Source organism: Ornithorhynchus anatinus, chromosome 7 (genome assembly GCF_004115215.2).
Source record: "Ornithorhynchus anatinus isolate Pmale09 chromosome 7, mOrnAna1.pri.v4, whole genome shotgun sequence".
NCBI classification, from domain to species: domain Eukaryota; kingdom Metazoa; phylum Chordata; class Mammalia; order Monotremata; family Ornithorhynchidae; genus Ornithorhynchus; species Ornithorhynchus anatinus.
Genome location: NC_041734.1, coordinates 77,076,814 through 77,101,256, shown reverse-complemented (window position 1 = coordinate 77,101,256; position 24,443 = coordinate 77,076,814). Strand labels below are relative to the sequence as shown.

At 53.0% G+C, this 24,443-nt stretch overlaps 1 protein-coding gene across 1 annotated transcript in view; it reads left to right on the top strand.

Annotated features, from left to right (window-relative positions):
* The first annotated feature begins 8,985 nt into the window (after nucleotides 1-8,985).
* Nucleotides 8,986-24,443, top strand: part of KIAA2012 (KIAA2012 ortholog) — a 61,164-nt gene continuing 45,706 nt past the window's right edge. Inside the window, exons 1-2 of the mRNA XM_039912748.1 lie at nucleotides 8,986-9,025; nucleotides 16,392-16,517. Of these exons, the coding sequence (XP_039768682.1) occupies nucleotides 8,986-9,025; nucleotides 16,392-16,517 (166 nt within the window). The remainder of the gene's footprint in view (nucleotides 9,026-16,391; nucleotides 16,518-24,443) is intronic.

Here is a 24,443-nt window from a genome sequence, read left to right as displayed (position 1 = left end):
CTGGCCCCTGTGGAACTGGTCGCCCAAAGGCCCAGGCCCTGTGGAACTATAATAATAATAATAATAATGTTGGTATTTGTTAAGCGCTTACTATGTGCCGAGCACTGTTCTAAGCGCTGGGGTAGACACAGGGGTGATCAGGTTGTCCCACGTGGGGCTCACAGTCTTAATCCCCATTTTACAGATGAGGTCACTGAGGCACCGAGAAGTGAAGTGACTTGCCCGAAGTCACACAGCTGACAAGCGGCCAGGCGGGGATTCGAACCCATGACCTCTGACTCCAAATCCCGTGCTCTTTCCACTGAGCCACGCTGCTTCAACTGGCCACCCATGACCCTTGTCCCGAGGAACTGGCCACCCCAAAGCCCTGGCCCTGTGGAACTGCCACCCAAACCCGACCCTGAGGAACTGGCCACCCAAAACCCTGCATCCTGAGCAACTGGCCACCCAAAACCCCAGGCCCTAGGGGTGAAGAAATTCATAGCCCTGCCTAGATTCTTACGGTGGACAATATCAACGGAAAAACCCCGCCACATATTCTGGCTCATCCCAAATGTATATCAATTGATTCTATAATCCCCGGAGATCTGGTACCTCTTCCATTAGAGAAACAACGGGGCTAAGTGGCGAGAGCCCGGGCTTGGGAGTCAGAGGTCGTGGTTTCAATCCCGGCCACTAGCCACTCGTCAGCTGTGGCTGATTCCGAGCCGGGTCACTTCACTTCTCCGGCCTCAGTTACTCACCAGTAAAACGGGACGAAGACTGTGTGAGCCCCAGTGGGAACAACCTGGTGACCTCGTATCTACCCAGCGCTTAGAACAGTGCTTGGCACATAGTCCGGCGCTTAAAAATGCGTAATTATTATCATTATGACATCTGCCCATCATTCCCAAGCCATCTGGACCCCAAGTAGCAAGCCGGCTGACCGATCCTCCCTTTGCGGTCCCGTCTTGGGCCCCGAGCTGGTTTGGACCCTCGACCTCTTCTCCCCCACAGTGAACAAGAGCAGTCGACGTCGGGGGAAGGCGGAGGAGACCGCGGACTCCGGGCCCCCGGCGGAAGATGCTCCTTACCCTCCTGCCCCGACGGCAACTCACCCCAAAGCGGCGGGGGGCCCAGAGAAGAGCAGAGCACGAAGGTTAATTCCCTCCATTTCACCCGGACGGCGTGACACAGCATGAGACCTGGGGATGCGTTTCCTCGGGTTTTAAAATAAAATCAATTAATTTGGGTGGGAAATAACAATAATAATAATAGTGCTGGGTATTTGTTAAGCGCTATGTGCTTACTATGTGCCAACACTGTTCTAACGCCGGGGTGGATACAGGGTAATCAGGTTGTCCCACGTGGGGCTCACGGTCCTTCACCCCCGTTTCCAGATGAGGGACTGAGGCCGGAGAAGTGAAGTGACCTGCCAGAATGACCAGGGGACAAGGTGGCGGAGCTGGGATTAGAACCCAGGTCCTTCTGTTTCCCAGGCCCGGGCTCTATCCACTAGGCCACGCTGCAAAGTCCAATCGGCAGTGTTAATTTTGCATCTTCCGCGGGAGACTCTAGACCGTCATGTCCTTGTGGGCCTGGAGCACGTCTTCTTGTTGTCTTGGGGGGTCGGGTTGTGTCCGACCCATAGCGACGCCATGGACACGTCTCTCCCGGAACGCCCCACGTCCATTTGCTATCGTTCCGGTAGTGGATCCGGAGAGTTTTCTTGGGAAAAGCCAGGATTGGTTGACCATCGCCTCCTTCTGCCGCAATAAAGCCGAGTCTCCGCCCTCCGCTCTCTCCCGGCCCACCGCCGCCCAGCACGGGGGAGTTTGCCTTGTCGCCGACGGCCGGCCACTCGCTAGCCACTGGCCAAGCTAGAAATGGAAACGGACGGGCCTCCCCTCCACTCTCCCTCCCGAAGCCGAGACTGGTAGAGGACCGGAAACTCTCCGGTGCCACCCTGAGAGGGGAACATGAACTTCTAACCCTGTTGTATTGTACTCTCTCAGGAGTTTAGTACAGCGCTAAGAGTAATCCCGCAATAAATATCTTGGATTTATTGACTGCCAGGCGTGTACTAAGAGTTTGGGAGAGTCAGTAGAGTAATGGGCATGATCCCTGCCCTCAGAAAATTTACAGTTTAGTGGGAGAGACATACACGAAAATAAATACAGGTAGGGGAAGCAACTGAGTATAAAGATAAATATGTAAGCGCTGTGGAATGGGATAAATACCTTAAAGTTAGGGAGTATGGACTCAAGTTCAGAAGGGGCTTAGAAAAGGGAGAAATGGAGGCGGGAGATGAAATCTGATCAAGGAAGGCAGCTGGAGGAGACGTGATCTCAGAAGCACTGGGGAAACAAGAGGCCTAGTAGAAAGAGCGCAGGTTTTGGAGTCAAGGGACCTGGGTTCTAATCCTGGCCCCACCACCCGCCTGCTCTGTGAACTTGGGAAAGTCTCTTCAGTCCTCTGGGCCTCAGCTTCCTCACCTGTAAAATGAGGTTTCAGTAACCGTTCTGCCCCTTGCTTGAGTCGTAGGGGGCAAGGACTATTGGTTGATCTGATTATCTGGTACCTGCCTCAGCGCTTAATACAGTGCTTGATACGTAGTAAGCGCTTGACGGGTAGCGTTGGAAATCAGCGAGGTCCGTCAGAGGCCGCTGTACAGTTAGCCTCTGGCGGGGGCGGGGGATAATAATAATGTTGGTATTTGTTAAGCGCTTACTCTGTGCCGAGCACCGTTCTAAGCGCCGGGGTAGACACAGGGGAATCGGGTCGTCCCACGTGGGGCTCACGGTCTTCACCCCCATTTTACAGACGAGGGCACCGAGGCACCGAGAAGTGAAGTGACTCGCCCAAAGTCACACAGCCGACAAGTGGCCGAGCCGGGATTCGAACCCATGACCTCTGACTCCAAAGCCCGTGCTCTTTCCACCGAGCCACGCTGCTTCTCTAACCAGATGACCTTTCTGGGCAGAGAGGAAGAATGGTGCTGGGGGCAGTGGGGCCATGAGATACAGCATGACCAAGGGACTAGATTAGACTATCGATTAGACTATTAGTGATTAGTGATTAGTGATTAGATTAGTGAGCGATTAGAACTAGATTAGTGATTAGACTAGTGATTAGACTGTGCGCCCGTCAAAGGCAGGGACTGTCTCTGTTCCCGATTTGTACATTCCAAGCGCTTAGTACAGTGCTCTAGTAAGCGCTCATAAATACTATGGAATGAATGAATGACTAGAGCACGATTCTGGGAGTCAGAAGATCATGGGTTCTAATCCCGCCTCTGCCACCCGTCCGCCGGGTGACCTTGGACAAGTCACTTCCCTTCCTCTGTGCCTCGGTCACCGTCATCCGTAAAAGGGGGATTGAGACGGGGAGCTCCGTGTGGGACGGCGACTGGGTCCCACCCCATCTGTTTGTATCCAGCCTAGCGCTGAGCCCGGCGCTCGGCCCATAGTAAGCGCTTAACAAGTCCCATTATGACCAGTAGCACCTTGCCCACCTGCAGTCTTCGAGATGGTATGTACCGAATGCCTACTAGGACTGCAACGCGCTGTATTGAGCGCTCGGGCGAGCACCACAGACGCGTGCGACCGAATTAGCGAGTACCCAGTTGAGCCTGATCGTGAATTAAAGGATTATTTGTGTACCAGAGTCAGGAGAGGGGATAGGTGGGTGTGAGAGAGGAGAATCCAGCAGGCAGGATTGTTTCGGGGAGGGGGGCGAGCTGATCGTGGTGGGCCTCCCAGTCGGCGGGGGCGGTTGTTTCGGATAGAAAACTAGAGGGAGGAAATGTTCTTTCAGGCGGGGTCTCGTTGACCTCGCTGCGGGCCCGGGTTTAATGGATTTTATGGGGGTCCCCCGACCCGCGTGGCTCGGCGGAAAGAGCCCGGGTTTGGGAGTCAGAGGTCCCAACGAATACCGAAAGTTATAGGGCTTTTTAAAAATCAATTTACGGATAATGTATAGAGACGAGGCAAATCTGGAACCGCCGCCGTTCCCCGATGGGTTCAGAGGGGCCGGTTTGGGGCTGACTGGAAGCCAGGATCAGCCAGTCAGTCGTATTTATTGAGAGCTTACTGTGTGCGGAACACCGTGCTAAGCATCAGTCATATCTATTCATTCAGTAGTATTTATTGAGCGCTCACTATGTGCAGAGCACCGTACTAAGCGCTTGGAATGGACAAATCGGCAACAGATTGAGCGCTTACTGTGTGCGGAGCACTGTACTAGGCATCAGTCATAGTTACTGAGCGCTTACTGCGTGCAGAGCACCGCACTAAGCACTCAGGAGAGTATAATACAGCTGTAAACAGTCAAAGGTCACCGGTTCTGGTTCCGGCTCCGCTACTTGTCAGCTGTGTGACTTTGGATGAGTCACTTCACTTCTCCGGGCCTCGGTGGCCTCACCTGTCAAATGGGGATGAAGAGTGTGAGCCCCACCTGTGACAACCTGATGGCCCCGTATCTGCCCCAGCGCTTAGAACAGCACCCAGTAAGCGCTTAACAAATACCGTCGCCATCGTGAGACGTGATTCCTGCCCACGGGGAGCCGACGCTCCTCACTTGCGGGATTTAGCGGCGTAATTTCGGGATGAGGAGCCGGGAGAGAAAACGGTTGAAGCGCGGCTTGTTCTCCTCACACCACCCTCATTTCGCAGAAATAACATCTGGGGTCGCTGCATGGATTTCTGAACGTGTGCTCTGTCCGGCCGAACGGACCGGGTTCGTGCGGTCAGTCGAATGCTCGGTTGCTGAGCGCCGGCCTCCTGCCCCGTACAGACCTCCGGGAGGGTGGAGAGCGGCCGGACCGCCGACGTCGTGGCCTTCGGGCGTCCTGATGCCGGGCGTTGAACTTCCACCCCCCGACCGTGCAACTGCTTAGGAGATCTCCGTTTTTAAATTATTTTGAACTTTTGGGTAACGAGAAGTACGGCACGGCTCAGCGGAAAGAGCCCGGGCTTAGGAGTCCGGGGTCACGGGTTCGAATCCCGCCGCTGCCCCCTGTCAGCTGGGTGACCGCGGGCGAGTCACTTCACTTCTCTGGGCCTCGGTTCCCTCATCTGTAAAATGGGGATGAAGACCGTGAGCCTCACGTGGGACGACCCGATGACCCCGTATCTCCCCCAGTGCTTAGAACGGTGCCCTGCACATAGTAAGCGCTTAACAAATACCGACATTATTAAAAAGTGAGAGAGGTGCGAGTCTCCCGTCGGAAGCTAGCGCTCTAAATCTCTGAAACAAAATTCCTCGGCCCAGAGAACGAATACCGAAAGTTATAGGGCTCTTTTAAAAATCAATTTTATGAATAATTTGAAAAGAGGAGGCAAATCTGGAACTGTCGCCGTTCCCCGATGGGTTCGAAGGGGCCGGTCTGGGGCTGACTGGCAGCCAGGATCAGCCCGTCAGTCGTATTTATTGAGCGCTTACTGTGTGCAGAGCACTGTACTGAGCACTTAGGAGAGTACCATACAACAGTAAACAGACATATTCCCCGCCCACACTCAGGGATGCCTGTGATTCCGAGAAGGAGCATTACTTAGTGGCTAGAGCACGGGTCTGGGAGTCAAAAGGACCTGGGTTCTAACCCCGGCTCTGCCGCTTGTCTGCTGTGTGACCTTGGGCGAGTCACTTGACTTTTCGGCCTCTCAGTTACCTCATTTGTAAAACGGGGATCGAGGCGGTGAGTCAAGCGCTTAGTACAGTGCTCTGCACATAGTAAGCACTCAATAAATACTATTGAATGAATGAACAGGGTCTGTGTCCAACTCAGCCTGTATCCTCTCCTGCGCTCGGTTCAGAGCCCGGCACGTAGAAGGTTCTTAGCAAACACCACAAGTATCGGCATTATTATCGGTATTATTCCGGAGGGTTGCTCGGGAGACGGGTCGGCCGACGCTCTGAAGAAGAGGGGAGATCCCTCGTGGCTAGAGAAGAGGCAGAGGAAGCCTGGGGTCTAAATTTGGACTCAGCCACGAGAGGCTGCTGCAAGGAGAAGCAGCATGGCCCAGTGGAAAGGACCTGGGTCTGAGAGTCGGAGGACCTGGGTTCCAATCCAGCGCTTAGAACAGTGCTTGGCATATAGCAAGCACTTAGCAAGTACCATCATCATTATTATTATTATTAATCCTGGCTCTGCCATCTGCCTGCTGTGTGACCTGGAGCAAGTCACTTCCCGCTCCATACCTCACTTTCCTCATCTGTAAAATGGGGAGTCAATCACTGCTCTCCCTCCGTCTCGAGACTCTGAGCCCCACGTGCCGACCTGTACTCCCCAAGCGCTTAGTACAGTGCTCTGCACACAGCAAGCGCTCAATAAATACGATTGAATGAATGGATGAATGACTGCGGGGCAAGGACCGGATCTGACCCGATTATCTTAGTACAGCGCTTGGGCACATAATTAAAAATAATAATAGTATTCGTTAAGCACTTACTACATGCCAAACGCCGTATTAAGCACTGGGGTGGATACAGGATAATCAGGTACCACGTGGAGCTCAAAGTATAAGAAGGAAGGAGAACGGGAGAAAATCCCTATTTTGCGGATGTGGGAACTGAAGCCCAGAGAAGTTTTTGGTTTTTTGTTTTTTTGGTTGGTACTTGTTAAGCGCTCGCTATGTGCCGAGCACTGTTCTAAGCGCTGGGGTAGGCACAGGGGAATCGGGTTGTCCCACGTGGAACAAGTGATTTGTTAAGTGATTTGGAACAAGTTAAGTGATTTGCCCAAGGTCACACGGCAGACAAGTGGCCGAGCCGGGATTAGAACCCACAGAATTCTTTATCCTGATTGAAATGATATGTTATGCATTATTCTAAACTGTTTATTAATATAAACAATCACTTTCTAATTATTTAAATGATATACAATATTCTAAATTAATGTCCACCTCCCCCTCTAGTCTGTAAACTCGCTGTGGATAGGAAACGTGCCTGCTAACTCCGCTGTATTGCAGAGAAGCAGCGTGGCTCAGTGGAAAGAGCCCGGGCTTGGGAGTGGGAGGTCATGGGTTCGAATCCCGGCTCTGCCGCTTGTCAGCTGTGGGACTGTGGGCGAGTCACTTCACTTCTCTGGGCCTCAGTTCCCTCATCTGGAAAATGGGGATTAAGACTGGGAGCCTCACAAGGGCTCACAATCTGATGACCCTGTATCTACCCCAGCGCTTCGGACAGTGCTCGGCACACAGTAAGCGCTTAACAGATGCCAGCGTTATTAGTATTACTCTCCCAAGCGTTTGGTACGGCGCTCCGCACAAGGTAAGCGCTCAGTAAGTGCGTTGATGAATTGGCCGATTGATTATTGTGGGTTGGCTCTCCTAGTTTCCCTGGCCTCCGTAGGAACCAAGCGACCTCAGAGGTCCGCAACGTTCGCAGACATTTACAGAGAAGCAGCGTGGCGTAGTGGGGGGAGCACAGGCGTGGGAGTCGGAAGGTCAGGGGTTCTAATCCTGGCTCCACTCTTGTCTTCTGCGTGACCTTGGGCGAGTCCCTTCACTTCTCAGTGCCTCAGTTCCCTCATCTGTCAAATGGGGATTGAGGCTGCGAGGCCCCACGCGGGACAGGGACCGTGTCCAACCCCATGACTCGTTCATCCCCAGCGCTTAGTACAGTGCTCTGCACATAGTAAGCGCTCAATAAATACTATCGAATGAATGAACGATTAGCTTGTTTCCACCCCAGTGCTCAGTACAGTGCCTGGGACATAGTAAGCGCTTAACAAACACCGCGATTATAATGATAATGATGATGTTGGTATTTGTTAAGCGCTTACTATGTGCAGAGCACTGTTCCAAGCGCTGGGGGAGATACAGGCTAATCAGGTTGTCCCTCGTGAGGCTCACAGTCTTCCTCCCCATTTTCCAGATGAGGGACCTGAGGCCCAGAGAAGTGAAGTGACTTGCCCGTAGTCACACACCTGACAAGCGGCGGAGCCGGGATTCGAACCCATGACCTCCGCCTCCCAAGCCCAGGATCTTTCCGCTGAGCCACGCTGCTTCTCGTTATCCACGGGATGGGACCACCGACCCACCCCCTGTTCCCAGCTGGAAGTTTAGATCTGGAATATTTATCATCCTCAGGGATCCCAGGCCTGGAAGTTACCACCCATCTCGGAAGGATCGCCGCGAGTCCGGAATCCCCCCAGGAGTCCGTTTCGAGACGGAGAACCTCCCCGGGAGCTCTTGACTTTTCCGCTGGTCGTTCGGTTCCACTCTCAGCATTCCGCCCAGGAGGAGAAGGCCAAAGGAGGTATTATCCGCCGCGAGCAGGGGAGGTCCGAGAAGCAGGGTGCGCGGCGAGGGTATACGCAGCCGGAGATCTGAAAACGAGCCCTCGATAATCACCGTGGTATGTATTGAGCGCTTAATGACCCGTCGGCTGCGTGACTGTGGGCGAGTCACTCAACTTGTCTGTGCCCCAGTTCCCTCATCTGTAAAATGGGGATGAACACTGGGAGCCTCACGTGGGACGGCCCGATGAGCCTGCATCTCCCCCAGCGCTTAGAACGGTGCTCTGCACGTAGTAAGCGCTTAACAAATACCAACATTATTATTATGACACGCCGAACATCGTACTGAGGGCTGTAGATTCAAGATAATCAGATCGGACGCATTCTCTGGCTCGCACGGGGCTCTCGCTCTAAGGAGGGGGGAGAGCGGCTGCTGAATCCCCATTTTACAACTGAGGAAACTGAGGCATGGAGGAGTTAACAATAATAATAATAATGATGATGATGATAATAACGATTGCATTTGTTTAGCGCTGTCTATGTGCTGTTCTAAGCACTGGGGTAGATACAAGGTCATCAGGTCGTCCCCCGTGGGGCTGGCAGTCTTCATCCCCATTTGACAGATGAGGTCACTGAGGCCCAGAGAAGTGAAGTGACTTGCCCAAGGTCACACAGCAGACAAGTGGCGGAGTCGGCATTCGAACCCACGACCAGTCCCAGCTGGAATAGTCCCAGCGCCACCGTGACATCCCTGGCCCAGGGCCGGCATGTCTGCCGACCTGCCAATCTTTTTCTCTTTAAAGAAAGGTATTTCGTAAGCGCTTGCTATGTGTCGAACACTGTTCTGAGCACTGGGGTAGATACAAGTTAACGGGGCCCGGACACACTCCCCGTCCCACGTGGGTTTCACAATTTCTGTAGGAGGGAGATCGCTTCCAACTCATGACAAACTCATGAGAAGCAGCGTGGCTCAGTGGAAAGAGCCCGGGCTTGGGAGTCAGAGGTCACGGGTTCAAATCCCGGCTCTTCCGCTTGTCAGCCGTGTGACTGTGGGCGAGTCACTTCGCTCCTCTGGGCCTCAGTTACCTCATCTGTAAAATGGGGCTTGACTGCGAGCCTCCCGTGGGACGACCCGATGACCCTGTATCTCCCCCAGCGCTTAGAACGGTGCTCGGCACGTAGTAAGCGCTTAGCAAATACCAACATTATTATTATTATTATTGTTATTAAATCATCACCATCAGCGTAAACCGAGCACCTATAGGCCGAGCACCGTACTAGACATTAGAGAACGCACGATACGATGAGAAGCGGCCTGATCTAGGGGAAAGAGCACGGGGGCTTGGAGTCAGGGACCTGGGCTCTGATCTCCGCTCCGCCACTTACCTGTTGTGTGACCTCGGACAAGTCATTTAACGTCTCCGGGCCTCATTCTCCTCAGCTGCAAAATGAGGATCCGATACCTCTTCTCCCCCCCCTTGAGACCCCGAGCCCCGTGTGGGACGGGGACTGTGTCCACCCCGATTTCCTTTTATCTACCCCAAGGCTCTTTTGATAATAATAATATTAATGTTGGTATTCGTTAAGCGCTTACTACGTGCAGAGCACTGTTCTAAGCGCTGGGGGAGATGCAGGGTCATCGGGTCGTCCCACGTGAGGCTCACAGTGAATCCCCATTTTCCAGATGAGGTCGCTGAGGCCCAGAGAAGCGAAGTGACTCGCCCACGGTCACGCGGCCGACAGGCGGCAGAGCCGGGAGTCGAACCCATGACCTCTGACTCGGAAGCCCGGGCTCTTTCCACTGAGCCACGCTGCTTCCCTAGACCGTGAGCCCGTCACTGGGCAGGGATTGTCTCTCTCTGTTGCCGAATTGTCCATTCCAAGCGCTCGGTACAGTGCTCTGCACACCGTAGGCGCTCGGTAAATACAATCGAATGAATGAATGAATTACAGAGCTGGCACATAGTAAGCGCTTGACAGATATCTCAGTTATCGTTCTGCGGTCACTTTTAGTAGTAGTAGAGGAGCAGCGGGGCTCGGTGGAAAGAACCCGGGCTTGGGAGTCAGAGGTCGTGGGTTCGAATCCCGGCTCCGCCGCCAGTCAGCCGTGTGACTCCGGGCAAGTCACTTCACTTCTCTGTGCCTCAGTTGCCGCATCTAAAAAATGGGGATTCGGACCGTGAGCCCCATGCGGGACAACCTGATTACCTTGTCTCTCTCCCGGCGTTTAGAACAGTGCTTGGCACATAGTAAACACTTAACAAATACCATCACCGTTAGTAGGAGTAGTAGTGTATAAAAGACGTAAAAGACACTGATTGTTATTTGTTATTATTATTATGGCACTTGTTCGGTGCTTCCTAGGGGCCAGGCACCGTATCAAGCACTGGGGTGGATCCGAGCAAATCGACTCGGACGCAGTCCCCGTCCCACGTGGGGCTCACCGCCTCAATCCCCATTTTACAGATGAGGGAACTCAAACGCAGAGAAGCAGCTCGGTGGAAAGAGGCCGGACTTGGGAGTCAGAGGTCACGGGTTCGAATCCCGGCTCCGCCACTCGTCAGCTGTGGGACTCCGGGCAAGTCACTTCACTTCTCTCAGTTCCCTCAACTGGATTAAAGCTGGGAGCCCCACGCGGGACAACCTCATCGCCTCGTATCCGCCCCCCCCCCAGCGCTTAAAACAGTGCTTCGCACGCAGTAAGCGCTTAACAGATACCGTCGTCGTTATTGTTATTGTGACCTTCTGCCTCCCAGGCCCGGTCTCTCTCCACCGCACCGTTCTGCTTCCCGCTAGGCCCTACCGCTTCCGATCTGACAGAGGGTTCCAAGTGGACCCAAATTACCGGCCTACGATAAGAGGGATAACGGTATCGATCGAGACACCGCACTCAGTGTTTTGGAAAGTGCCGAAGAGACGGAGGGCTCCCTCCCTGCCCCCCAGGAGCTGGTGCTTTCGTGGTGGAAAGAGACATAAAAGCATTTGCAAAGTGAGACATCCAATGGGTCCGAGAGTAAGAGAGACGAAACGGTCCAGGTCGGGAAGCCCAGCGTCGTTACGGAGGCTGAGTTTGCTAATTCTTTCCTGAATAAGAAAAAGGAAGCCCTCTCAGCGCGCAGAAACTGTATTCGCAAGCTTAACATTCATTCATTCATCCCGTCGCATTGATCGAGCGCTTACTATGTGCAGAGCACTGGACTAAGCGCTTGGAATGGACAATTCGGCAACGGATAGAGACCATCCCCGCCCAACGACGGGCTCACGGCCTAAACGGGGGAGACGGACGGCAGAACGAAACAGAACAAAACAAAACGGTGAAATAAGAAGTTCGCCCCTCCCTAAAGACCGTAGGCTCACGGTGGGCAGGGAATGTGTCTATCGACTCTGTTATTTTGGACTCCCCCAAGCGTTGAGTACGGTGCTCCGCGCACACGAAGTGATGGATAAATGCAATCGACTGACTGATCGATCGATCTGGTTTCTCTGAATTCTAGGACCTCCGCGTGCGTTGCCCGAACCTCACGCTGCCAAAGGCCCCAGGGCCCCCCCTCCCTGCCCAACGCTCCCAGCTCGGGCTCCAGGACATCGGCGGGACCCGCCCCAGCACGAGGACTCACCTGGCCCCCAAGGTAATTCATTCGTTCGATGGTATTCATTGAGCGCTTACTTTATCGGAATGGACAACTGGGCAACAGATAGAGACCATCCCTGCCCAATGACGGGCTCACGGTCTCATCCGGGGAGGCAGACGGACAAAAACAACTCAACTTTATCACAAGAAATAGAATCAAGGGGATGGACACCTCATTAACAAAATAAATAGGGTAATAAAGAACGATGATGGCTACTAACTCCGGTAGTCACCGAGCGCCTTCTGCAAGCCGAGCTCTGCGTTATGATCAGGTCGGACACGGTCCCTGCCCCACCCCGGGGCTCACGATAATAATAATAATAATGTTGGGATTTGTTAAGCACTTACTATGTGCCAAGCACTGTTCGAAACACTGGGGTAGATACAAGGTCATTGGGTTGTCCCTCACGGGGCTCACAGTTTTAATCCCCAATTTTAATAATAATAATGATGGTATTTGTTAAGCGCTTACTAAGCGCGAAGCCCTTTTCTAAGCGCTGGGGGGGGGGATACAAGGTGATCGGGTTGTCCCAGTGGGGTTCACGGTTCCCATTTTCCAGATGAGATAACTGAGGGACAGAGAAGTGAAGTGACTTGCCCAAAGTCACCCAGCTGACGAGCGGTGGAGCCGGAATTCGAACCCATGACCTCTGACTCCCAAGCCCGGACTCTTGCCACCGAGCCACGCTGCTTCTCTAATCGGCGGAGAGAGTAGGCATCTCATCTCTATTTTCCAGTTGAAAAAACGGAGGCCCAGAGAGGGTCAGTGTCTTGTCAGTAGACACACGCAGCGGGTGAAGGGCAGAAGCGGGATTCGAACTTGGGACTCCCGGTTCCACTAGGCCACACCGGAATGTTTCGCTGGTTCTGGAAGGAGGGAAGCGGGGGAAATTGGAGGAGAGGAGGAGGGAGCTGGAAGAGCTGTCGGTCCATCCCAGTGGCTCTTCCTGTCAGATCGGCCAGAGCCCGGGCCTGGGAGTCTGAGGACCGGGCTTCCAACACCGACTCTGCCACTCATCTGCTGGGTGACCTTAAGTAACAAATAATAAAATAAATAAAATTGGTATTTGTTAAGCGCTTACTAAGTGCCGAGCACTGTTCTAAGCGCTGGGGTAGGTACAGGGTAATCAGGTGGTCCCACGTGAGGCTCACACTTAATCTCCATTTTACAGATGAGGGAACTGAGGCCCAGAGAAGTGAAGCGACTTGCCCACAGTCACACAGCTGACCAGTGACAGAGGGGGATTCGAACCCATGACCTCTGACTCCCAAGCCCGGGCTCTTTCCACTGAGCCCCGCTGCTTCTCCTTGGGAGGGTCACTTCACCTCTCTGGGCCCCAGCGACCTCATCTGTCAGTTGTGGATTAAATTCCTTCCTTCATTTGTTCATTCATATTTACTGAGCACTCATTCATTCAGTCATATTTATTGAGCACTTACTATGTGCAGAACACTGTACTAAGCGCTTGGGAAAGGGCAGTACAACAATAAACGGTGACATCCCCTGCCTACAGTGAGCTCACAGTCTGGAGTGGGAAGCAGCACAGCCTGGTGGCAGGAGCCCGGGCTTGGGAGTCAGAGGTCATGGGTTCTAATCCCGACTTTGCCTCTTGTCCGCTGGGTGACCTTGAGCAACTCACTTAACTTCTCTGTGCCTCAGTTCCCTCATCTGTAAAATGGGGATTAAGACTGCGAGTCCCATCTGGGACAGGGACTGGGTCCAAACCGATGACCTTGTATCTACCCCAGTGCTTAGAACGGCGCTGGGTGCACAGTAAGCGTTTAGGAAAGAGCCCGGGCTTGGGAGTCAGAGGTCATGGGTTCAAATCCCGGCTCCGCCGCTTGTCAGCCGTGTGACTTCGGGCGAGTCGCTTCACTTCTCTGTGCCTCAGTTCCCTCATCTGTCAAATAGGGATGAAGACTGTGAGCCCCATGTGGGACAACCTGATGACCTTGGCTCCCCAACGCTTAGAACGGTGCTTGGCGCATAGTAAGCGCTTAACAAATGCCATCATTATAAATACCATTATTATTATTATTATTAGAGTGGGGGAGACAGACATCAATACAAGTAAATGAAATGCCAGAGAGGGACATTTGGGGAGCTCCCTCCGACTTGGGCTGTGAGCCCCATGTAGAATAGGGATGGTATCCAACTTTATCAACTTGTACCTACCCCAGCGCTTAGAACAGTGCTTGACACAGAGTAGGCGCTTAACAAATACCACACAAAAAAAAAAGGAGCTGGAGAGTGGCCACGTACCCAGGCCGCCCCTCTCCCCCAGGGAACACAAAACGAGTTCTGCAAGGAAGCCGACGCCCATCCCGCCCGGTCACTTTACCGTCGGGCCGAGATGATGATTTTTAATTTTTAATATGGTATCGGTTAAGCGCTTCCTCCGTGTCAAGCACTGTTCTAAGCGCCGACTCCCTGCCAGCCGCCATCCCACCTACCTGCCCGGAGAGTTCGGTCCGCTCTCCGGCACGGGGCCGGTCTTCCGTTTTCCGAACGTGGCAGTTTCCTCGGGGCGTCCAAAACACCGCCCGCGTGTCAGAAACTCTAAAGGCGGATGAGCGCGCCCGTGCACACGCGTGTCCTCTCCCGCTCAGATCCCCGCGGAGCGTCCCAGTCGCACCTGGATCTTTGCAGCTCTGATTCCACGTGGCTTGGGAGAGGGCGACGTTTGAAGAGGCCGCACCCGTGGAGCGGGGCGGGGGTGACGGGCTTTCGACGGGGTTCGGGGTTCGGGCGGCGGGGGGGGCACCCCTAGCGCGGGCCCTGGGCTCCCCTAGTCTTCCCTCTGCTTTTGAGAAGCCGCCCGGCCGCGTGGCTAGAGCCCGGGCCCGGAATTCAGGCCGCGGATTGCGTGGCTCAGTGGAAAGAGCCCGGGCTTGGGAGCCAGAGGTCGCGGGTTCGAATCCCAGCTCGGCCACTTGTCAGCTGTGGGACTGTGGGCAAGTCACTTCACTTCTCTGGGCCTCAGTTCCCTCATCTGGAAAATGGGGATTAACCGTGAGCCTCACGTGGGACGACCTGATTCCCCTGTATCTCCCCCAGCGCTTAGAACAGTGCTCTGCACATAGTAAGCGCTGAACAAATACCAACGTTATTAAGCCGGACTCCGCCACTTACTGTCCGCTGCGTGACCTCGGGCCTGCCATTTCACTGCTCTGGGCCTCAGTTCCCTCATCTGGAAAATGGGGATGAAGACTGGGAGCCCCATGGGGGACGACCCGATTACCTTGTATAATAACGTTGGTATTTGTAAAGCGCTTACTATGTGCAAAGCACTGTTCTAAGCGCTGGGGGAGATACAAGGTGATCAGGTTGTCCCCCGTGGGGCTCACAGTCTTCATCCCCATTTTCCAGATGAGGGAACTGAAGCACAGAGAAGTGAAGTGACTTGCCCAAAGTCACACAGCTGGCAAGCGGTGGAGCCGGAATTAGAACCCACGACCTCTGACTCCCAAGCCCGGGCTCTTGCCACTGAGCCCCGCTGCCTCCCCAGGGCTTAGAGCAGTCCTTTCATTCATTCAATCATTCAGTAGTATTTATTGAGCGCTTACTCTGTGCAGAGCACTGTACTAAGCGCTTGGAATGGACAATCGGGCATCAGCTAGAGACCATCCCTGCCCAGTGACGGGCTCACGGACGGTCTAATCGGGGGAGACGGACGGCAGAGCAAAAAAGTCCTTGGCACATAGTAAGCGCTTAACAAATACCATCGTTATTAATAAATACCATTGATTGATTGATTAAGTGGGAGGAGGTGGGGGAAGTGGAACAGGAAAATGAGAAATGAATCAGGGAAGGCCTCCAGGAGGAGGTGGGTTTTTTTGTTTTTTTAAGAAGGGCTCTGAATAATAATAATAATAATAATGGCATTTGTTAAGCGCTTGCTCTGTGCAAAGCACTGTTCTAAGCACTGGAGAGGAAACAAGATGGTCAGGTTGTCCCACGTGGGGCTCACAGTCTCCATCCCCATTTTCCAGATGAGGGAACTGAGGCACAGAGAAGGCAAGTGACTTGCCCCAAGTCACCCAGCTGCAGATAGGGAGAGCAGTGTGGTCCGTGGGAACGTGAAGGGAGAGGGAGCGGCAGGCAGAAGAACAGACGTGAGCGGAAGCAGCGTGGCTCAGTACAGAGAGCCCAGGCTTAGGAGTCAGAGGTCGTGGGTTCTAATCCCGCCTCTGCCACTTGTCTGCTGTGTGACCTTGAGCAAGTCACGTCACTTCTCTGGGGCTCAGTGACCTCATCTGGAAAATGGAGATTAAAAGTGAGAGGCCCCCGTGGGACAACCTGATCGCCCTCTATCTACCCAGTGCTTAGAACAGTGCTTGGCTCATAGTAAGAGCTTAACAAATACCGTTGAGATTATTATTATTATTATTATTATTATTATTATTATTATTAAGAGATCTTCCCAAGGAGATGGGATTTCAGAAGGGCGGACGGTTAGCGTGGCTCGTCTCCCCGCCCCCCTCCCCAGCTGCAGATGCCCTGTTGACCCTCCCCTCCCTCTGACCTTTGCCCCCGAGGAGGTGAGGAAGTCACGGGACCCGGCGAACTCCCATCGGGTCCCGGCGGAGAAGGCCTTCGCCGGTCCTCCTTCGCCACCGTCCACCACGTCCACCTCCCGGGGCAGTTCCACTCGGCGTCAGGGGAAGGTAAGAAACGCTCTCCTCTCCCGGCGGGCTCCCTCTTCCAAGAGGGAGAAGTTCTGGAGCTGCGGCACAATAGCCCGCGTGGGCCCGACAAGTTCCCACGCGCGGTCCGGCCTCCACTCCGGGACTCCGGTGAGAGACGTCGGGGGAGGAGAGCTGGGGGAGCCCGGGGAGGTCGGAGGAGGAGACGTCGAGATGGGCTCGATGGGACATCGTCCTCGTCCTCTTCTCAGCCGCCGCGAGGAGCGCGGGGGTCGAATTGGAAATCGGCGTGGCCTAACGGGTGGAAAGAGGCCAGGTTTGGGAGTCACAGGTCGTGGGTTCTAATCCCGGCTCCTCCACTTGTCTGCTGGGTGACCTTGGACAAGTTATTTAACTTCTCTGGGCCTCAGTGACCTCATCTGGAAAATGGGGATTGAGACTGTGAGCCCCACGTGGGACAACCTGATTACCCTGCATCTCCCCCAGTGCTTAGAACAGTCCTTGGCACATAGTTAGCGCTTAACAAATACTATCATTATTATTATTATTAAGAAGGGCCTAGGAGGCAGAATGTCATGGGTTCTAATCCCGGCTCCGCCACTTATCTGCTGAGTGACTTTGGGCAAGTCATCTCACTTCTCTGGTCCTCAGTTCCCTCATCTGGAAAATGGGGATTGAGACTGTGAGCCCCACGTAGGACAACCTGATCACCTTGTATCTCCCCCAGCTCCTAGAACAGTGCCTGGCACATAGTAAGCAATTAAATATTATTATTATTATTATTATTATTAAGAGGGGCCTAGGAGGCAGAAGGTCATGGGTTCTAATCCCGGCTCCGCCACTTGTCTGCTGAGTGACTCTGGACAAGTCATCTCACTTCTCCGGGCCTCAGTCACCTCTTCTATAAATTGCGGATTAAGACTGTGAGCTCCACGAGGGATAGAGTCTGGGTCCAACCCACTTTGCTTCGATCCACACCAGCATTTAGGACAGTAGCTGGCACATAGTAAGTACTTAATAAATCCTGTCATTTATTTAAAAAAAAACTTATCTGGGCCTCATTTACCTCATCTATAAAAGGGGGATGAAGACTGTGAGCTCCACGTGGGACAGGGACTGTGTCCAACCCGATTTGCTTCGATCCACCCCGGCATTTAGTACAGTAGCTGGCACAGAGTAAGCACTTAATAAATCCTGTCATTTATTTTTTATAAAATTCATCTGGGCCTCATTTACCTCATCTATAAAAAGGGGATTTAAGACTGTTAGCTCCACGTGGGACAGGGACTGTGTCCAACCCAATTTGCTTCCATCCACTCCAGCATTTAGTACAGTAGCTTGGCACATAGTAAGCACTTAACAAATACTGTCATTTTTTTTTAATTTATCTGAGCCTCAGATACCTCATCTATAAAAGGGGGATAAAGACTGTGAGCTCCACGTGGGACAGGGACCGTGCCCAACCCGATGTGCGTGGATCCACCCCAGCGCATACTATAGTGCCTGGCACCTACTAGCCGCTTAACAGATACCGCAATCATTATTAAATCTGGTCAAGCATCTGCTCTCCGTGGCCCGGACCGCCGGGGTGAGTCCATACGCCTGCCGACAGACAGGCCGGACGGATTCCCAAATTCCATCTGGTATATCCGCCCGTCGGAGAGGAGACTGGTCGATTTTGGTCGAGGGCCATTTCCCAGAGAAAGGAAAAAGAAAAAATCAAAACTGTCAGAGTGTGGTGAGTGTCAAGCGCCCAGTAAATAGCACGATTTGTTTGTGGGCGTTCAGCCAGTAGGCATGTCGATGAGGGAGAGTCTAACGCCGCAGCCCATCGGGAGACTGGAGCCGTGACCGTCTCAGGAATTGAACATCGGAAGCCTCTGCTACCGCTGAAGGGAGTCGGCAATTCTAATGATAACGATAATAACAGAGAAGGAACGGGGCTCAGCGGAAAGAGGGCGGGCTTGGGAGTCAGAGGTCGCGGGTTCTAATCCCGGCTCCGCCTCTCGTCAGCAGTGCGACTGGGGGCAAGTCACTTCACTTCTCTGGGCCTCAGTTCCCTCATCTCCAAAATGAGGATGGAGGCTGTGAGCCCCGCCCGGGACAACCTGAGCACCTTGTATCTACCCCAGCGCTTAGAACAGTGCTTGGCACAGAGTAAGCGCTTAACAGTTATCATCATCATTATTATTAGTATTATTAATAGGTGATTTGATGAGCGTTTACTGTGCTATACTGAATGCCGGGGTAGATTCCAGATAATCAGGTCGTTCACGGTCCCTGTCAGTCGTATTTATTGAGCCTTCACTGTGTGCAGAGCACTGCGCTAAATGCCTGGGAGAGGACAATAGAGAGCAGAGGCCTGGGAGACAGAAGGTCATGGGTTCAGTCATTCCTTCATTCATTCGATCGTATTTATTGAGCGCTTACTGTGTGCAGAGCACTGTACTAAACGCTTAGAACGGACAATTCGGCAAGAGATAGAGACGATCCCTGCCCGACGACGGGCTCACCGTCTAGAAGGGGGCGACTATTCTAACCGCTTGAGTAGATCCGAGCAAATTAGGCTGGGCCCTGTCTCCACGGGGCTCGTAGTCTAAGTAGGAGGGAGAACAGGTTTTCAAGCCCCCAGCTTTTCAGTGGAGGAAACTGAGGCACAGAGGAGTTAAGTGACTCTCCTTAGGCCACACAGCAGGCAACTGGCAGAGCTGGGATTAGTTGCTTCAAATCTTGGGTGTCTGTCTCTCTGCTAGATTGTAAGGTCCTAGGGGACGGCGACCAAGTCAACCACTGTACTCTCCCAAGAGTTGCGCACGGTGCTCCGCAAGCTGCAGGAACTCAGAAAAGACTGTTGAAGGAACGATAATAATAATAATAATGTTGGTATTTGTTAAGCGCTTACCACGTGCAAAGCACTGTTCTAAGCGCTGGGGTAGATACAGGGTCATCAGGTTGTCCCACCTGAGGCTCACAGTTAATCCCCATTGTACAGGATAAGGGAACTGAGGCCCAGAGAAGTGAAGTGACTCGCCCACAGTCACCCAGCTGACAAGTGGCAGGGCCGGGAGTCGGACCCGTGACCTCGGACTCCCAAGCCCGGGCTCTTGCCACTAAGCCACGCTGCTTCTCCTGTTGGCTCATTCATTCATTCGGTCGGATTTACTGAGCGCTTACTACGTCCCGATTTGGTGAATGCATGGTGGCGGCTCAAAAGGTTGATAGATTGATTGATCAAGTCAGTAATAATAATAATGACGGTATTTCGTAAGCGCTTACTACGTGCCAAGCGCTGTTCTAAGCGCTTTCCACCGCTGCTGCCTCCCAACCCTGCAGCGGCTGCCCTTGCTTCTGGCCAATCCCGATCGCTCGGGAGCCGTAACTCCCCCTCCCGATAATAACGGTGGTATCTGTTAAGCGCTTACCGGGTGCCAAGCACGGTCCTAAGCCCCGGGGTAGGTACAAGATCATTCATTCATTCATTCAATAGTATATATCGAGCGCTTACTATGTGCAGAGCATTGGACTAAGCGCTTGGAATGGACAATCGGGCAACAGATAGAGACCATCCCTGCCCAGTGACGGGCTCAGGGTCTAAACGGGGGAGACGGACGGCGAAACAAAAACAAGGCAACATCATCAAGACACAGAGAATCAAGGGGATGGACACCTCATTAACAAAATAAATAGGGTGATGAATAATATATAGAAATGAACACAGTGCTGAGGGGAGGGGAAGGGGGACGGGCGGAGGGTGGGAGGGGGAGCAGAGGGAAAGGGGGGTTCAGTCTGGGAAGGCCTCGTGGAGGAGGTGAGCTCTCAGTTTGGACACAGTCGCTGTCCACGTGGGGCTCCCAGCATAAGTAGGAGGGAGGAGGATTTAATCCCCATTTTCCAGATGCGGTAAATTGAGGCCCAGTGAAGTCGAGTGACTTGTCTAAGGTCACGCGGAAGAAAAGTGGCGGAGCCGGGATTAGGAGCCAGGTCCCCCGAGTAGGAGGGAGGAGGATTTAATGCCCATTTTGCAGATGCGGTAATTGAGGCCCAGTGAAGTCGAGTGACTTGTCTAAGGTCACACAGAAGAAGAGTGGCGGAGCCAAGATTAGAAGCCAGGTCCCCTGACTCCCGGGCCTGGGCTCTTTCCACTAATGGGACCTGGGGGGGCTCTGGCTTTCCCTCCCCACCCTCTCCCCCATCCTTCTCCCTCCCCCACCCCCGCCTTCCCCTGTATTTCCCCTGGAACCAAAGATCCAGTCTCGCTGATCCCTGATAATAATAAAAATAATGGCATTTGTTAAGCACCTACTACGTGCCAGGCCCTGTACTAAGCGCTGGGGTCGGTACAGGGAAACGGGGTCGGGCACTAATCCCCGCCCCACATGGGGCTCTCAGCCTCGAACCCCATTTTCCAGACGCGGCCCGGAGAGGTGAAGTGAGTTGCCCAAGGTCACGGAGCGGGCAAGGGGGCGGAGCCGGGATTAGAACCCGTGACCTTCTGACGCCCAGGCCCGGGCTCTGGCCGCTGCACCGTACTGCCTCTCCCTAAGGTCGGAGGGAAGGTCGTTGGCAGCGAGCTTTCTGTTGATTGACTTCTGACTCATTTCAACGTATTTCTTCCGTAGCAAGAAATGGATTCGGCCAAGCATCCTCCCTCCCCACCCCGCAGCTCCACCCAAAGTCAGCAGAGTTTTTCCAAATTTCCAGTTACAGGTAACTGTGCCCACAGAGGGAAAGGTAGAGACACCGTTCGCGGGCTTGGGAGTCAGAGGTCGTGGGTTCTAATCCCGCCTCCGCCGCCTGTCCGCTGCGTGACCTTGAGCAAGTCACTTCACTTCTCTGGGCCTCAGTGGCCTCACCTGTAAAATGAGGATCGAGAGAGTGAGTCCCACGTGGGACAACCTGATCACCTTGTATCTACCCCAGTGCTTAGGACAGTGTTTGACTCACAGTAAGCACATAACAGATACCATAATTACCCTTCAGTCGTATTTATTGAGCTGTGTGCAAAGCGCGGCACTAACCCCTAGCAGACACCTCTCAGTGACCTCTCAGTCCGTCGGCGAATTAATCAGTGGTATTTACTGAGTGCCGCAAGGAGCTTGCTATGTGCCAGGCCCTGAGGGAGAAGCAGCGTGGCCCAGTGGAAAGAGCCCGGGCTTAGGAGTCAGAGGTCATGGGTTCTAATCCCGGCTCCGCCACCTGTCAGCTGGGTGACTTTGGGCAAGTCGCTTCACTTCTCTGTGCCTCAGTTACCTCATCTGTAAAAGGGGGATGAAGACTGATAGCCTCACATGGGACAACCTGATAACCCTGTATCTACCCCAGCGCTTAGAACAGTGCTCGGCACATAGTAAGCGCTTAACAAATGCCAACATCATCATCATCATCATCATCATCATTCTTAAGCGCTGGGGTAGATACAAGATAATCGGACTGGACACAATCCGTGTCCCAGATGGGGTCACAGTCTTAATCCCCATTTTCCAGATGAGGTCACTGAGGCCCAGAGTAGCCAAGTGACCCGCCCGAGGTCACACAGCAGACAAGTGGCGGAGCCGGGATTAGAACCCAGGTCTTCTGCCTCTGAGGCCCGGCCTCTAGCCACTAGGCCACGCTGCCCGTTCTCTGGTTTCCGTGCTGCGGGGGAAGCGGCCATTTCTGAACAATTCAGTTGACAGATTGGGTAAATAAGAGATTTTTCCCCCCGCCCCCCGGATCTGGAAAGCGAGTTTCTTGGAAGATGTGAGAATTTCTTGGAAGAGGCGTGAGTCAAAGGGCCCCGTTGTAAGCGTTGATGGGAATTGTTTACACAGCCACCCGCCTCACGCCTCCGCCCGCCCCACGCGCTGACGTTCCTCTTTCATAACTGTCAGAGGCCCTCTACCTACCCCAACGTGATTCCTCAATGGTCTGTGGGAAAATCAACGTGGATTATGCTATTTATCTCTTTTTTTATCCAGAGTTTCGGTCTCCAAGGCCCGTACTCGATACCGAATGCTTCTTCTTAATTTCTCCTCTCCAGAGCATCCGCTTTCTGAACGGCGGCGGGGGGCGGTCAATAAGACGAATCATGTCTTTTCTCTCTCCTGTCCTATTTCCCGGGATTCCATATCGCCGTGTTTATCCAAAATTTGCTGGAAGCGAGCCTGCGTGTGTGTGTCTTTGCATGAGATAGTATGTGTGTTTCTGTTTATGACCATATTCTAGATCAATCATGCTTTTCCTTTGAAGCTCTGCCACTATTTGCTAACCAATGCGAACTCAAATTATTTTTTCTGGCCTATTCATCCGGGAATATACGATCAGGGCGGAAGGAGAGGGGAAGGCGACGACGGTTATTGTGAGATGGAAAATGTCTATTAATGAATCTCCTCTCCTCCTTGATAACTGCGGTATTTGAGCCCTTACGATATACCTAGGACTGTGCTAAGCGCTGGAGTAGATTCGAGATAACAGATCGTTCACTGCCCCGACCCACCTGAGCTCACCGCGAAAGAGCCCCTTCTTGCCTTATTAGGCTGGCTATTATATATTATTAGTATATTATTAATTAGAATAGGGATGTAAGTTTGTAGCTATTGCCAGAGCAGACGGTGGCGGGGAGATCTAAGCTGTGGGGAAGAGGAATTAACAGGAGCCCGTTGTGGGCCGGGGACATGTCTACCAATTAATTCATTCAATCCATAAATACTACGTGCAAAGCACTGTTCTAAGCGCTGGGGTAGATACAGGGTAATCAGGTTGTCCCACGTGAGGCTCACAGTTAATCCCCATAGTGAGTGCTTAACAAATACCAATATTATTATTATTATTATTATTATTATTATGAGGTGTCCATCCCCTTGATTCTATTTATCGTGACGATGTTGTCTTGTTTTAGTCCGTCTGCCTCCCCCGATTAGACTGCGAGCCCGTCACGGGCCAGGGATGGTCTCTATCTGTTGTCGAATTGTCCATTCCAAGCGCTTAGTACAGTGCTCTGCGCATAGTAAGCGCTCAGTAAATACTATTGAATGAATAAAGGTCACACAGGAGGCAAATGGCAAATTGGGAATTAGAACCCAGATCTGTCCTCTCCTGTCTTCCCCGGCAAGCACGCGCACGCGCTCACACACGCCAACCGGTCGTATTTCTGTTTTTATCATAGAATCCAAAGTAGGTTTTCGCTGTATCTCTTACTCGGGGGGCCGACTCCCCTCCGCACGCCCACCTCAACAAGGTCTCCAGATGCACGGATTATTTCCCGAATTCGAAACTGTAATTTAATGCAGTCATCGACCGGTGGTATTTACCGAACACTGCGCTAAGAGTTTGGGCGAGTACAATGCAACAGAGTAGGTACTGGCAATCCTTGCACACAGCGACCTTACAGTCCGGGGAAGCGGCGTGGCTCAGTGGAAAGAGCCCGGGTTGGGGAGCCAGAGGTCATGGGTTCGAAACCCGGGACCGCCGCTTGTCAGCTGTGTGACCGTGGGTAAGTCCCTTAACTTCTCTGGGCCTCAGTTACCTCCTCTGAAAAATGGGGATCAAGACGGTGAGCCTCACGTGGGATAACCCGATGACCCTGTATCTCCCCCAGCGCTTAGAACGGTGCTCTGCACATAGTAAGCGCTTAACAAATGCCAACATTATTATTCATGTCGGGCAGGGAATGTGTCCGCTTATTCTCTTGTGTCCTAATAATAATAATAATAATAATGTTATTTGTTAAGCACTTACTATGTGTAGAACACTGTTCTAAGCGCTGGGGTAGATATGGGGTAATCAGGTTGTCCCACATGAAGCTCAGTCTTAATCCCTATTTTACAGATGAGGTAACTGAGGCCCAGAGAAGTGAAGTGACTTGCCCAGAATCACACAGCTGACAAGTGGCAGAGCAGGGATTCAAACCCATTACCTCTGACTCCCAAGCCCGTGCTCTTTCCACTGAGCCATGCTGCTTACTCTCCC